At 38.5% G+C, this 16,447-nt stretch overlaps 2 protein-coding genes across 2 annotated transcripts in view; both read right to left on the bottom strand.

Moving 5' to 3' along the window:
• Nucleotides 1-232: 232 nt before the first annotated feature.
• On the bottom strand, nt 233-7,619 carry LOC113676946 (uncharacterized). The gene is made up of 2 exons (XM_089181977.1): nt 6,542-7,619; nt 233-4,686 (listed from the first exon to the last, which is right to left on the bottom strand). Exons 1-2 carry the CDS (start codon nt 6,542-6,544, stop codon nt 1,939-1,941), a joined length of 2,751 nt encoding a protein of 916 aa, XP_089038103.1. The 5' UTR covers nt 6,545-7,619; the 3' UTR covers nt 233-1,938.
• An 896-nt stretch (nt 7,620-8,515) lies between these two features.
• The window catches only part of LOC113665271 (aspartyl aminopeptidase), a 12,112-nt gene continuing 4,180 nt past the window's right edge, over nt 8,516-16,447 (bottom strand). Inside the window, exons 5-17 of the mRNA XM_089181978.1 lie at nt 16,092-16,217; nt 15,311-15,435; nt 14,859-14,958; nt 14,499-14,606; nt 13,241-13,318; nt 12,801-12,881; nt 12,591-12,660; nt 12,363-12,450; nt 11,831-11,870; nt 11,128-11,229; nt 10,934-11,015; nt 10,214-10,299; nt 8,516-9,211 (exon numbers count right to left, since the gene is read on the bottom strand). Coding sequence (XP_089038104.1) covers nt 9,158-9,211; nt 10,214-10,299; nt 10,934-11,015; nt 11,128-11,229; nt 11,831-11,870; nt 12,363-12,450; nt 12,591-12,660; nt 12,801-12,881; nt 13,241-13,318; nt 14,499-14,606; nt 14,859-14,958; nt 15,311-15,435; nt 16,092-16,217 — 1,140 coding nt within the window. The 3' untranslated portion in view covers nt 8,516-9,157. The remainder of the gene's footprint in view (nt 9,212-10,213; nt 10,300-10,933; nt 11,016-11,127; nt 11,230-11,830; nt 11,871-12,362; nt 12,451-12,590; nt 12,661-12,800; nt 12,882-13,240; nt 13,319-14,498; nt 14,607-14,858; nt 14,959-15,310; nt 15,436-16,091; nt 16,218-16,447) is intronic.

Here is a 16,447-nt window from a genome sequence, read left to right as displayed (position 1 = left end):
CTACACCGTTTGTGCGTACGCTATGCTACTCGACATTACCCTGAGCCATTTGATGCAACGCTATACCGTTTGTGTACCGTATTTCAAATGAGTGCTTAGCTATTCGTAATTGAGCTAGTCCATTTCATAATTTCATGTTCCAACTCGACATGGGCAACTGGACCGTTTATCATTTGGCTAGACTATTCATGTTTAGGGTGTTCTGTTTCATGAAGGAAAACTAAACCGTCTATAATTTGGCCATGCCATTCCTTTCTTAGCTATTCTATCTTGCAGCTGATCCTTAAACCAGCTTTGTATTTGCTGATCTACTTGACATCCTTGTATTTTTGGTGGTGACGGCCGCCCATATTGATCTTACATGACACATTTGAGTCTACACGATCAAAATTTGGCTGAAGAACAGTATAAATTAAGCTTACAACAGATACGACAAATAATGGATGATACCCACCGTTTCATGAGATTCTTGAATAATTCAGCACAGAGACATGTATTTCGCCTCAACAAGTTGTTTGTCAAAATGATCATCCGATGCGACACCCGATCGCCCTAGGTTTTTGCGGTGCTCTGAACCCAAATCGAAACGAGGTCATGTAGCTTGCCTGACTAGCAGATATTCATCACAAGCTCTTAAAATGAGGCAGCAACGCAACGGGTGGAAAGAAGTGTTCAAATCCTTTGACGCAATTCGACGTAAGCTCCAGTTATCGAGATTGAAATTCAGAAAGATGACTCGAAGATTGATAAAACTAGGGGAAATAAATTAATTACTTTACACCTTATTTTAACTCAAGAGCTAAAGGATTTGAACCATACAAGTGCAGTTCAATGTCTTTAATGCCAATCCTTAATGTTTCGTGAGTTTTTCGAGAACTTTTGTATATTTATGTACATGTATATTTTGAATGACTTCCACTTAATAGATTTAAATTTTCACTACTGAGATTTGACATGAGTTAGCTTCCACTATCTCTTAATTAATCTGTTTTGGCGGGATTTTTGTAAGTGGTGGGTATCAAATACGAGAAAGGGCTCATAATGTGAATTTTGGATAACGAATATTATATTGAAGTTTCTTGTTAATCCGTTTTCGAATTTCATGTTTCTCTGACAATAGAATATCAAATTCTTTTGTTCTACAATAATCGCTTAGGTGCTCATGACAGGAATAACTGTGTGGACACACAAGGAGTAAGTAGGTTATATGAACTAAATTTGTAAATTGTTCATATTTCCGGATATTTAGCGTTGTAAATCGACCACATTTAGTTCCTCATATTATTCCTTATTGTGGGTTCAAATTCTCAACGGTCCTCCCGCGCAACTTACAACAACAACAACAGCATTTATTATTTATAGAGCGCCTTTTCTATAAACGTAATTAATCAAATGCGTATTACAATATAACAATGAATATAATAATAACTTAATAAAACTATATAAATAAATATATACATGTGTTCTTTAAAAATATACCCTAAAAAATCTCAACAAAATGCCTTGGGAAACTTAACTAAACGTTTAAAAGAATCAACGTTTTTTGCCTGCCTCATTAGCAAAGGAAAACCGTTCCATAGCACTGGGGCCGCCACCGTAAACGCTACCGCAAATAAATAATAACATGTCCGAGAATAATCTTTCCCTTTTTTCTCGAGACGTGAGGATAGGACGCCTGTGAGCAAACTGGTATTTTTCATTTTTGACTGACTTCACGCTGAGGTAACTAAATCCTCGGTATACGTGAATCTTTTGAGGACAGAACGTGGTTCAACAGAAAACCAACACGCTTTCGCAACTCCCCTGCTTTGATGCAGGGTTAATCTTCGGAGTTGCATGCGAGGTAAATCTTTGGATCAGGTTCGACCTCATGCTTTTAGGTGAAATGCCAGCGCACAGTCATCGTAATCTTCTCCAAGTTTCAGGCCATCCAGGCCTCTAGACTCTTTCAGTGTGGGCGTTCAGGTTATTACGAAAATTTGCGACGTCAACATACCCAGATCCGAGCTCAGTTCTTTTACGAATGACCAATGCACGATGATAATAATCTTCCGCACGATCCAGGTTACCGAGCTCACGGTGCACCTGACCGAGGTTGCTGTAAGTAGTTACCATATGAACATGGTCAGGTCCAAGCTTTTTCAAAAATATGGCCTGTGCACGATTATAGTAATCTCTTGCCTTCTTTAGGTTACCCTGGTTATGGTGTACCCGACCCAGGTTATTACAAGAAATGGCGACATCAACATGCTCCGGCCCGAGCTCTTTCAACCTGATGGACAGTGCAAAATTATGATAATTTTGTGCTTGCTTCAGGTCACCCAGCTTTTTATATACATTTCCCATGCGATTATAGGTAGTGGTAAGTTTCAGGTGATGGACTCCGTAGTTTTTCAGACGAATGTCTAATGCACGGCGAAAGTAACCTTTCGCTTTCTCCAAGTCTCCTAGTTCATCGTGGACAGAACCAAGGTTATTGCAAGACTTCGCGACGCCATTATGCTCTGGTCCAAATCTCTCCATGTAGATGGTTAGTGCACGATTATAATGATGTACCGCCTTCTCTAGTTCGCCCAGTTTACTGTTTGCACTACCTAATTTATTGTGAGTAGCTGCAATAGCTAAGACAGCATCTGGCTGAAACACGTTGAACAAGTTTAATGCCAGACTGAGATAAATTCTTGCTGCTTCGAATTCAGAATGGCGATAGGAAAACTTGCCGAATGCTCGAAAGTCATGAGGATAATCCATGATTAAAAACTCGCTTTTGTCGACCTGAGAGGTGATCTGTTGAGGGAAATTCCTTTCAAGTTTTGCAGCTAGAGGTCTCAAATGAGGAATGACATGCCTGCCGTTTACAAGAGCATGTAGATCGTCGTTATCCTTTGAAAGGAAATGTTTTACCAGACTTTTGAACGATCCAAAAACACCGTTGACGACCTCGTTGTGCTTGTCATTGGAATAAGCTTCAGTCACAGTTTTAATGGCGCTGTGCACAACCTGATGAACACGAATGTAGACTTCTCTTTCCTCTCTCTTAAAGACAAGCAATGAGCACCTTTGTATCTTCAAACGAATCTCTTTGTCTTCAATGTCCTTAGCCATGCCTATGATGTAGTCCACGATGACGTTAAGACCTAATGGCTGTAGTGCACAAACTGAGAGGAAATTAAAGGCATGATGAATAACTTTGTCGGTTGCCATGGCTTTTTCTACAGCCAGTGTTGTTGCTGTGGTCATGGACTTTGGATAGCTTGGGTTGGTTTCAGCGAGAAAGATCTCAGTGGTAATTCGTCGGCCATTCTTCAATTCCGTTAGGTAGTCATTCCAACCAAAACTCGACATCTTTCGAACCTCTCTGATGTAAGTGGCAGCGCTTGCTAAGGCAAGAGGCTGGTAGTCTAACGCTTCGGCAACATTTATCTCCATCTTACTGTCCTTGATTCCAGAGAGCTTCTCCAACAAGCAACAGGCATCAGATGGCTTCATTCCCTTGCTCACTACGATGTTTTGAATGAAAGGGCTCGTGTTAGGGATAGCTGCAGTGTCTTGTGTTGTGATCAGCAATTGGCCCCTGGCCCATACTTCATTTTCAGCGTCGGGAAGATGGACGTGCACTCGTAATATACTCGTTACATTGTCGACAACTACCAGCCAGGACGCGTAAAGCTTGACTTTTGGGCCCATCAATGACTTGAGATTGGCGATCTTCTCATCCGTTGTTAAGCCATCAGAGGTAAGAGTTTTAGTGACTGCGTGCTCGGAACACCTTAATTGGCGAGAAAAATCGACGTACGATTGTAGCACAGTATCTGGGCTTTTACCATTTATCGTCATTACAAACGAGGTATTTTCTGAGAAAGTTTTAGCTTCTTCATAGTATTTCTCTGCCACTAGACCAGCCAGCTGAGATTTTCCACTTCCAGGATTTCCTGAGATGTACAGGTAGCCTAACTTGTTTTGTTTTCCTAGTTCTTTGAGCTGTTGCATTATCTCAGTTACTTCACGGTCACGACCCGTGACGTCATGTGAGGGTTTAGCAGGGAGGACACAGAAGGGAGAGATATTACTGTTTAACTGATCTTCAAGGGCCTGTCGTTGTTCTTCCTTTTCTTTCAATTCCATCCCTTTTTCCTGAAGTTCTTGTCTTAGATCTTCCACCTTCTTCAAAACAAGTGTCAACTCTTTTGTGGGAAAACTTTTCTGATTCTCAATTTCTTGAACCTCCAAAGTGGAGAGGCCGAGTGCTTCGAAGGCAGCGTGAACTTTTCCGATGACTTTTCGAAACTGCACGTCTGGGAGATTTCCATCTGATATGTGCGCAAAGTCTTCATTTCGAAATTTTCTAAGGGTATCGACATTTGATCTGACAACTGGATTAAGGCCGTGAATACAATCAGAATAAAGTATGGCGTAGAAAAGCATTGTACAATCCCACTCTGCTCTGTTTCCACCTGTCATGGTTGTATGGAGACGGGCATGTTTCCTTTGGTTCCGAGGAGACTCCTTGTTTCGAAAGTCCATTCCATTTTTTGGCTCATCTTTCCACTCCCCTGACCGTGTTGTACCATAGCGACTGTCCCATTCTTGCTTGAAGATTATTCGGAGACCCGTGGTCAGTATCTTAGTCACAATGTAACAGATCCTGAAGTAGTTAAGCTGCTCTTTATTATATTCCATCTTCACCTTCGAAGGAAGAAAGAAATTGTCACTTTTATTTTCTAAGGGTAAGTTTGGACTTGGCTCTCTCAGCTTTTGATGCATTTCACTCAGACGGCAAATCAAATAGATTGACAGCTGTCATGTCATGCTAATTGAAGCTAGATTATTGGGAGGGTGGTACAATGTTACTTGTTGGCAAGGGTGGCTTCAGATAAGAGGCCAAAGAATTGATGTGGGAAAACGTGAGAAATTCCACAAAGAAGGGCTATAGTCACGGTCAATTCGATTTTGAACAATTTTCCACCATCCTAATGATTTGATTTTTCCTAATTAACTATATTTAGCTTACTAATTTATAATTGATAGAGTTCTCCATCTACTGGAGTGAGCGTCCACAAAAAAGTCACAGAACCCATGTTAATGTGATGAACAGAGTTTTTTTTTCACCGTGTACTGTCGCGAGCGTAGGAGTTCTTATGTTAATGGGGTTGTTGAGCCTCACAGATTCTCACATGGTTTTGGCTTACGGGCTTTGACTTGGACGAAAGAGCAGCTGGAATAACAGTTCGCGCTCTGATTTTGCTAACAATGACAGTGGTTTTGACAAAAGAGAGATGATTAGACTGAGAGAGATAATCAGGGTGTTGGCTGAGACATGATATGTTATTTAACCAGTTTACTTTCTTACATCAGTATGCATATTCTCCGTGATGTTCGTTAAACATTTCCAGTGGTAATAACAGGGAAAATTTTTCTTTCAAGAGCTTTTCTAGTTGGCTACCGCATGGTATGTCTTAGTTATTCAATTAAGTGGTGAGAACTTTAATCTTTTGCCATCACCTTCCAATGTTGCGTGACGTACCCCCAAAGACTAGGGCCCAGTTCCTCAAGGGGCGGATAAAGCTATCTAACGGATAAATCGCTATCCAGTGGATAAGTGATTGTAAAACATACTGCGTTATCCACCGGATAGAGATTTATCCAGTGGACAGTGTCGTCCAATTTTCGAATAACCGGGGCCAGTTTATTATAAACAACTATTGGATGAGGTTTTTGTGATATCCAGAATAATCAAGGTCGATAATTTATAAGAGATGAACTGATGAACTGATAATTTAAGAGATAAATGTAAGAGAACACTACACGGAAGAGGGAATTGATAACTGGGCAGACTTTAAACTCGACTTGATAAATGCAATATCCGCTGCAGATATTGTATTTATTACGTCAAATTTACAGGCTATTGCAATTGTATATTGATTGAATGCCTCAACGAATCGACCAAGTCGATTGAGCGCAAAAATATTGTTTTATTTATTCATTAAAGCAAATTTCGCCATACCCTCAAGTCTGTTTTGACAAAAAATTTTATGCATGAGCCCCAATGTTCATTTTTCGTTTTTGAAATTTCCATTGGGAGACACGTGAGGAACCTTCTCGAGAGAGGAAGAGAGAGGACCCTGGGAACGAGGTTTGATAACTTAATGTAAACGCTGGCGTTTTTAGTATCCCCTCTGCGATAAACAAAACGTTAAAAGTGAGTTCAACAAGAGGCTGAGGCAATTAGTACAGCGTCCAATGTTGACTTGTCGAGGACAAATAAAATTGATTGCTTTCTGAACTCAGAGAAATTGCCGGCCTAAGTTAATATCATCAGAAAAATTGGATCACCTTGACAACTAAACAACTGAAGCCATTTCCTTTTTGCTCATAAAGCATGCCAAAAGTTGAAAAAGAAATTTCACTTAAAAAGTAAGAAACGATCACCGTGCAAGCGAAGCTTCTAGGTCAGTCACATTTGATCAAATTTTAAACAGGCTTTTTTTCATTGTAAGGCATGTAACACAATATTTCCTGCAAGTCACTGTCGTTTCCTTACCATGATAAAACTCAGCAGTGAACCGTATTTCCTCGAATAGGCGCTCACGCTCAAACAAGCGCCCTTCTCGAATAGGCACCCCCTCCTCCCTCATTCTCTTAAATTTTCGTCGGGATACTAGGAAAACCTGTTTCCACTGCCACTTGATCTTTAACTTTTTAAGTTTCAACTACAGCGGAATCAGTGGGGGTAAATAGTATCTTTTCCGTTGAATCACTTCCAGTTTCGTCTCTCTCCTTATGCTTGTACAGTTCCTTTATGTGTGTTGCCTGTTTCTTTTAATGTTTGTCCTATTGCTGCGCTTACCTACTAAGCGCCATCCTCCCAATAAGCGTCTTCCTTTTTGCCCGGAATTTTAAATAAGCGCCACGGTGTCAATTAAGTTATGGAAATCACAATAACTGGAAGCCACGAGGCAGGAGATTAACTAGGTAACTTGCTCGCGCACGTTGCAACTTGTTCGTGCCGGTTGCGGCTGGCTCTACTCAAACTGGCATCAACAAATTACCAACGTTTGCTAGTTTACCGAAATCCACCTTGAGGAAGGATTTCTCGTCATCGTATCGAAATCCGTTTTTAGATTTCATGTTCTATTGAAAAATCCTAAAATCCTCATTTCAAAAGCTAATTTCACTAAGATTTCTCAATCGAAAGCACCTCAGATTACCATCAAAAGAAAATCCGGTTTGACTATAAATGTCCACATAACGCGGGCGCTGAGGCTATTTTCCAATTGATAACCATAAAATCGCTTGGAAGTTAAATTCTCTTTTACAGAGAGCCGTTTTTCGCGCGGCACTCTTCTTTGATGAGTTTATCTTAATTATCGTACCAAATGTTCCTCATTACTTAGGCTTCCTGTGGAGAAGACTAAGTTTGCTATACTGTTGCGTGTGTCAGTGTGTCAGTGTCTGTTGCTAAGGTTACGCAGCTTCATCAGAGGATATTTACAACGCTGATTACAACTTTAAAAGTACGATCACTTGATACAGACCAATGACGATTTACCACACGGGAAGTCCGCTTCGAGACGAGACATTTCGCAGGAGATTGTGTTTCTTCTGAAAGGTCACCTTCAAATGTTTATCTTTTTAGACGCCGCTTGAAACACGAAATTACATTTGATGGGTTGCCAACTACGAAGTTGAAATGGAAGCGCGTCGTAACAGCGCTTGAAAAGCTAGTGGGACTCCAGCCAGTACCGTTGAGTTTTCGCCTAAAATCGAATTCTTTTTTCAGTTTTTGTTCGGCGATGCTTAGAATAAACGCTTAAAACTAGTTTTAAGATGAATATTGCGTGTTTTAAAAAGATGAGGAGCTATTGAAAGAACTTAAGTAAATCCAGTGATGTTCTCGGTTGCATTTCGTGAGATTTCTCCGAAAGCTTCTAAGAGTCACGGAAGACTCACTTCCGGCATTCGTTTTCGTTTTTATTTTTATTCGTCGCTGTACTCACTTGTCTACATACGACTTGGCTGTATCCTCAGGCTTTCGTGACAAATTTAACTGTCTAAAAGATTACTATCGGCTCTATTCTCTAAGATATGTTAGATTTGGCATGAATTTTCCCACAAAGCAACCTCTCAAGATATTAAAGAAACCTTAAGTTTGATTTCATTCGCCGTGCGCGTCAAAGAAATCGGTGAATAGAGAAATAATTCAACCGGTTAGGGTCAACTTTGGTTGGAATTACTGGTTCTCAAATGTTCAACAGAAATCTCGACCTTGAATTGTTTTTTTGACCAGAGGATGTTACTTCAACTGATTTCGTGTGCTGAAATAAAGGAAATATTATAAAGAAAATATTATAATATTACATCCGGGTCTTCCGGAGGTATTTGGTTTTAGGTCTTTGGTCTTTGGTGTGTAGACACCCTTCGCATCAGCAACTTAACACAAAACGAACACGATAAATATTATCAATATATACTCACAGTTTCAAGAAACTTTGTCGGTAGAAATTCAGCAGCTGGATTGAATGAGAAGAGTAATGCAAAAATTTATTGTGCTTAGCGTGCTAATTTCTGCGTGCTTGTCACGTGCTTTTCGTCATTCGTATTTTAGAAGTTGTAAATGCAAAACAAGGGACACAGCTCCAAGAACCACCCTTCTATGCCTGTACACGTCCTGCTTGATTATAATAGACAATTCAATAAATGAGAAAGTTCTCAAAGTACTCTGTTTGTAAAGTATCTCTTGTTTACGTGCTTCCGTCTTCAACCCCTCCTCTTGTTACAAGATTTTTTCGTTGATTGTGCTCGGATTTTGTCCCTTTTCTTATGACTAAGTCTCTTGTTTGTTTTGCTGAGTTGAACCTATAATGGTTCTCAGCAAAAATCGTTGAAGGAGAGAAAGGATTCAAGCAAAAGAAGCTCAGGAATGTCATTGGCTTGACTTTAGTCAGCTCCTACTACGGAATCCAGTGCTTCCGTCTTCAACCCCTCCTCTTGTTACAAGATTTTCTCATTGATTATGTTCGGATTATGTCCCTTTTCTTTTGACAAAGTGTCTTGTATGCTTTGCTGAGTTGAACATACATTGCTTTTCAAGCAAAAAATCATTGAAGCAGAGAGAGGATTCAAGCAAAAGAAGCTCAGGAATGCCATTGGCTTGACTTTAGTCAGCTCCTACTACGGAATCCAGTACTGTTGGAAGTGTCTCAAAGAAACTCTGCAAAAGAAAAAAAACCAAGACTCACAATTAATTGCTGAGGAGAATCAATTTGCTCACTAGTCAACCCCCTGGTAGATTCGCACCCGCCCATTCACTCAGATATGGTCAAAACCCCGGTAAACAAATGTCGATTTTCGCCTCTGACAAGTGAGTAAAAGGGCAAGCTCGTAACATACAAATCAATTGCTATTATGTCTATTTGTGACCTTCTTCACAATAACAAAATAAGTAACGAAGGTAATGTATTCAGACCACGCCAACAGGTCGTACAGTGCGACGATTGCGCTCCTTAGGAGCATTTTATTAATCCAAAGAACACACCACTTGGCTACCATAAGAAAACGGGTAGATTGGCGATGCTGTGTGCTTTATAATTTCATGTTAGGTTTTATTTTGCATTTTATATTTTTTGGGCTTAGTGAATTATTTTCCGTCAGTTCAGGTTTAGTTTACGTCTGCTGAATTTTAGTTCAGGCCTGCAATGATTTTCTTTGTTTAGGACAACGTGATTCATTCGTTTGCATCGCTTATATGCTTTGCTTCCCCACACGATTTGTATCGATTCGTTTAGTCGATGAAACAAATTGAACACAAAGACATTTTAATGTGACTACAATAACAGTTCAACGCTGTCGTGATACTCTTCCAGATTATAGGTTGAATTAAATAAACGTTGTTATTTACAGTGACATTTCACTATTGAAGGATTGGTAACGAAACTAAATACACCAGAAGAGTGTTTCAATCGATCGGTACCTTCAGCGGTTTCTAACAAATATGCCATTTTGATGTTTTTACAAGTGATAAAAAATCGGGCAACATGACTATTTATTTCAGGCGACGTGACTCAGGTTCCGGGCGACTTCGCCACTTCAGGCGAGATGTTTTTTGGGCGACATGACAGAAACCATCACGTGCAACCTCGCCCTAATGTAAGATAGCGTTGCGTGACATATCATGTAACGCCAGCTTATGAATGCCTTACTATGCAATTGTCACCTTGAATAGCAGTGTCTCTTGATGTACAATGGAGGAGCAGCACATTTCTCGGATGGAGTGCATAGCTAGCTGGGGACCGCCAAGGTCTAAAAACAGATCATAAATAAAGTTTGCAATTTACCATTTACCATTCACTTCCAGATATTTAGCTTAATCTCAATCAGTAATAACGCACTTGCTTTCCTCGGTTAGAGTTTCTGGCTTCATCCCAATTTTTTTAAGGACTTCTTATTTCACTTTTCATACTTTTCCTAGGTCTCAAAAGTTCTGATTATTCACCAAATTTTCATGCTTCTTTGAGAATGCATGACTATTAGGAAATTGTCCATATCACTTCTGACAGTGATGTTTAGATACCTGATACAACTCATAACATCCGAAATTCTTAGATACTATAATAGTAGAGCTGTATGGCAGTAAACAAAAAGGAGTTTGGGAACAGATGACTCTTGAAATGATTGAAAAGCACAGTCAGGCTTACACCAATGTAAATACCTATCAGAAAAATAAGAGTTTAGCAGCAGTTTCAACAACTTTTCCAATTAGTGGCTGCCGATGGTGTAGCCCAAACACAAGAGCCTGCTCACAGGCTAAACAGTAGGCAGTGAGATGTCTTACATCTGACCATAGAATGCAGGTAACCAACTTTTTACTCTTGTGTTGAATGGATAACATATATTTGTACATCGCTGGTATTTGCACACAACTAAATTCAATTACCTAAGGTTAATAAACCAAGCTTAGCAGACAGGATGGGGCCTATAGTGGTTCCACATGGAGAATCATTACGCACACAAACTTCCTGTGATAAAAAAATACAAAGGAATTAAAACTATTACTCGATACTTGTAGAAGTTCAAGCAAAGGTAACCAATTGTGACCACTTTTTATGTAACACATCCCAGAACTTTTACCTGCAGTGGAACCTCACTCTTCTCTGCAATCAGCCTTAAAATGCTTGAGGACAATGCTGTTGTTGCATATCGTTGGTTACTATTAATTTTTATTACTGGACCCTGAAAAAAAAAAACAACAACAAAAATAAATGAATTGTACAGGATATACCATGACGTGAAGTTCAAAATCCATCAGTTCACACCCTTGAGTTGGTGGTTTAACATTGCCATGTCAGTGTGAAGGAAGAAGGGATGTTGAACACTTAATTAACGTGTCGAAGATTGAATTGATTAAAGGAAAAAGGGGAGCAAGAATACTTTTACTTAAGTAGACAGTACAGCTTTTGATTCCTGCAGAAACCAAACCTTCCTGACTGACTAATCTGCAGAGAAGTTTCTCACTTCTAAACTCAAGGGTTGTCGAGGGAATTTGAGAAAGTTGTGCAAGTCCAAGATGTAGTCCAGTGTCTGCACAATTTTCTCAAATCATCCCCAACCACAAAGTGTTTAAATAAGGCTAATAAAACTGGGAAAAAAAAATTATCTATTGGTTTCACAAAATATTTCTCAGAAAGCATAGAGAGTATGACATCATAACTGTGTCTATTAATACTCTCCTCCAAACACAGCAATCAACCAATGAGAGCAGGTGACTACTATCTCTATACTACTATCTATTAAAATTTTTAATTATTAAGAGTTCTGTTTGTCAAGGCCCTACCTTGTGGAGAGCAGGTTTATGGTTCTCTTCATGTTTTTCTCTACAACAGAAACGAAGAAAAACCAGTTGTTCATACCCGACCCAAAATGCTGGTCTATCACCTGATTGAGGCTAGAAGTTTTCACTCAACTACTGAAGTAACGGCTGATGAGATAAGTTTTTTTATTCCAAAACATCCAAAAGCAAATTTTAATAAAACAGCTTACAGGGCTATCATCCATATTAACCTATATTTGCCAACTAACCACGCTATCTGAAAACTCATGTGCAAGTCAAACATAACACATTGCAAGAGGCTTTTAACCACTTTGATGCCCATGACTGATCAGCATCTCATTTCTCCCAATGATATAACCCCTAAATCAAACTTTAGGGTCACAAGAATAATTAGGAAATGATCACCAATTAAAGAAACTCTTGATTGCTGAACAAATTCTCCTTCCCAGCCCCTTAAGGAATGTTTAGAGAATAGAATGGAGAATATGCATATTGATGTTGAGGGTTTGAAGGCTTCCAAGTTAAGGATACATACGAATAGTTTGGATGCACTGCATGGGCTTGGTCAGCACTGAGAAGAAATGACTTAGGAATTGCTTCTTCAAAACTTGTAGCTCTCCCACCTAGGTTTCAAGCCAGAAAATCATAGCATTAAAAGCTGCAATGCTCTATCACTGAGCCACTGAGAATCTACAGTATGCTAGGCCACTACAAGGTTCATATATCATATAAAATCAATGAAATAAAATTGAGAACAACTGACCTGCTGACAAACGACGCAGAATGTGCTCTGTGAGCATTGACTCTGCTCCTTGGGCACTCCCAGAACCAACCTGTCATCAGGATGTTTTAGTAAATTAGTTTACAGTACACTGAATATGCAGTGATGGAAGTTACTAAAAACTAGATTGATTAACTGGCATTGGATCAGTTTTCTTTGATGTCATAAACATGTACTTGACTTATTATGTACCTCTTCATTGTCATACAAAGTTATTATTCGGATGTTGGGATCTGATGCCAAAGATGGACCTTCCAGAGATTGAATAAGGCCCTAAAAGTTAAGGAGTACAACATTGTCAATGAAAACAACTCAAGCTTGAAATTAGGATGGCTCAGAATGATCTTTGCTATGTTAAACACCAATTCTTTAATGGATTGTAACTTACTGGTATGCACAACTTTGACTAACGAATGTACAAAAGCATACCAAGATTTTTAAGGGAACACTTGGAAAAAGGTGGTGGTATATATCTACCAAAGAACTGGTGTTTGAAATTAACAAAGCCAGGTTGAAGCACCTGAACATACACATACAAGAACATGGATCATCATTTCAGAATTGACAAATGGTTTTGGTTTTCTGAAAGGAATATTCTCTCCATGTAGCTCTACATCAAAGACTCACTCTACCTGTAAAGCACAAAAACAGCTGACTTGGTTGTCCAATCTTGGTGAAAAAATAAACTCTTCCAGTGCACCACCGAAAGTCTAAGAGAGAAAAAAATAAAATAGATTAATTAAAGAGAGCCTAAATAAAGTATGGTTGAAATGCAAAATCAGGGGTGTGGCTTGTACAATTTACCACAAGGAATAAGGGGATTAATATTTAATGTTAAAAATTCCTTAAGTGAAGGGGCTCATACCATCTTGTATTGACATACAGTGAGGATTGGCAAATGGAGTAACTGGCAGTGGTAAGCATTTATGTCATGCGAATTCTTTGCATTAGCCCATTTTCAAATCTGAATTTTAATGTTCATATGTTGTTGGCTCATTCCAACTAAAGGGGTGTAATGGGCAAACCAGAGGACCCCCTGGCTTTACCCATGAAAGGGAAATAACAGCCAGTAATTTGCTATTCTTTGGAAAGTGAGTCATTTAGTACAATGTTTTCCCCGTGAATGAAAAGCCAAATCCTCTGACACCCAAGATCTGAGCTACTAATGTTTCATTATACTGATATTAATCTCTTTGAAAATTAAGTAGTTTAGTATATTATCAATTAAGTTGATAACGTAAATTGGCCAACTTGAATGTGAAGAGTTTCAAAGCTAACATTTCGAGTGTTAGCCCTTGGTCAGAGCTAACATCAGCTTTGAAACTTTTTATGCTGGCCAATTAACATTTTGATAATACTAAATACCCTGTTATACTCTCCCACTGATGCAGCACCACAGTTTCTTTAGAAACTTACCCCCTTAATTCAATTATCTTTGAAAATTGGTTGAGAAAATAAGGTTTTAAAATCAAGGAAATGACTTCTGACATTGTCATTACCAAGTGAATGTTTCTGTTTACTTAGCATTTTAAAACAGATGATACATGACACTAAACAGGTTGACTTGTATATGTAAAACAGAATTTACAAGAGAGGGACTCCCTGGAGGTAAAGTATAAATATAATTCCAACCCTCTGCACCCTTAAATTCTCCATACTGTTCTCCATACATTTTGTAAGGTGCTGACAAAGAGAATTTGTTTGACAATCAGGATTTTCTTTAGTTGGTGATCATTTCCAACTTGTGACCTCATTGTGTGATTCAGGGGTCATATTGTAAGGAGAAATTAGATGCTAGTCATACACTGTTAGCTGTAAAGAGGCTTTTAGCATGTGATCTTTTAAACTTATTGCACATAAATGATGACATGATCAGAAATTGATACTCACAGCAGGCTGGCTGTCAGCCAGGTGCAAGTCAAAGTCCATGATTTGTTCTTGTTCACATTTCAACTCCTTTGTTAAGAGTTTGATTAGAGTTGACTGATGAGAATTGCTCTATAGAAATAAATTAGTAAATTCAGTGCCATAATTAAGTAAACAAAGAAACAAATATGTAATGAAGGAATTTATATCTTACAAGGTGCAATACAATCAATCATGTAGTGCGATTGTTGATCCAGGAAAGAATTGTTGTTGGTAACAATGAATTACATATTGGTAACCTGAACAGAAGACATCATGAGTGAGTGTATTGCAATTCCCAGGTTGAAACCATTAACTGTACATCATAAATGGATAATTACTCACCCTACATTTTTTTTCCTTGGGTTCTGTGTCACTGATGTCATCTTCAATGGCTGAATTATTCACCAGCCTTTCATATACACAAGTTGATAAAATAGGTGCTCTGGAATAAGAGAAAGACAACTTGCTTAAGTTTGTTCAGATATTAATTAATCTACTGATCATGGACCCCATGACTCTGTGTTTATGACCACATCAGCTCATCAAGTAAAAGTATTTACAATAATTCTACAATATAAAGCTTTTCCTTTTTAATAAACCAAGAAAACAATTGATCAGCAGATCTGTTTGATGGACTGTTTCTCATATCACAGTCTTTGGCTAATCTTAAAACTATCACTTTTTTCTGCCACTAGAATCTGTGTTCATTTAGCATTGTCTATGTTACAACAACATTATTCAGATACTCCTGCACTGAACTTGGGCTTTCTGTGGCCCTGAATTAAGTTACTTACATGTGAGTTTCTTTATTTGGTGAGAACTTGTCATTGATGTCACGCTGCAGATGAATTGCCAGATGTGGAATACGCATGATTGGTCTGTCAATGTGAACTAAATGGTGCTGCAATTTATCACCTTTCTGTTGCATGATCAATTCAAACAAGGAAGAAATAGGAAATAATATTGTTAATATGATTAGGCAGAGTCCAATTCAGTTTGTGTTCAATACACCTATAAAAAAACAATTCTATTGCTGAAAAGCATGAGCCAAGTTTGCTAATCGCCAGTAAGAATGAACACAGACAGAATTAGATGGCACAGAGTCCTTTTGTCAATTGGTCAAAATTAATGGTTAACCTTTTCACTCCCCTGGTCAATTATCAATTCTTTTTACTGTCTGCTGTAAATTTCTCAAAGATCAAGAGCTTGAAACATGTTGTGAAAAAGACAGTTTCTTACTCCTCGTGACTTTTTCTTCTACAAAATATGTTGGTTTTGAAAGGAGAAATTGATTGTTGGCCACCCCTGTGGGAGTTGAAGTGTTCATGTATATTAAATAAAAATATAACAGTAGCTTTTTACCACTAGAAAATTTACCAAATTATCTGGTTAAATTATACAACAGCATACACAACGATATGCAGTTAGTTATCATCTTTATCATCACCAAGTTTATTGAAACTTGTATACATGCCAGCAATACACAAAAAAGTTCTTTGTTTTTTTATATTTTTTCTTTTCAGTGATGTCTCAAGACAGAATTTAATGTTGGAAGTAAATGCTACATTATGGTACCTTAATCATAATTCTGCCGGCCAATTTCAAATCCCTGTCAAACCAAGTGGCCCAGATTCCTCCTCCATAACACTCCACGCCAACTTGTTGATATCCATTGCTGCTCTTCTTTGAATTTGGCTTCATCTGTTCCAATATTAAGTGTAGTGTTAAAAAATTATGTGCCAGAGTTATTTTCTCTGCTTTCTGATCTGCTCCTCTCTCAAGCAATCCACTTATATCTTTCTCAACATCTCTAACACTGCACAATGAATAAAGAGGGTAAGTTTCTGAAGAAACTGTGGTGCTACATTGGTGGGAGAGTATAACAGCAAATCAAGTATTATCAACTGAGTTGATAACGTAAACTGGCCACC

This window comes from Pocillopora damicornis, chromosome 9 (genome assembly GCF_964200805.1).
Source record: "Pocillopora damicornis chromosome 9, jaPocDami1.2, whole genome shotgun sequence".
NCBI lineage: Eukaryota > Metazoa > Cnidaria > Anthozoa > Scleractinia > Pocilloporidae > Pocillopora > Pocillopora damicornis.
This window is presented reverse-complemented; position numbering and strand designations above follow the sequence as displayed.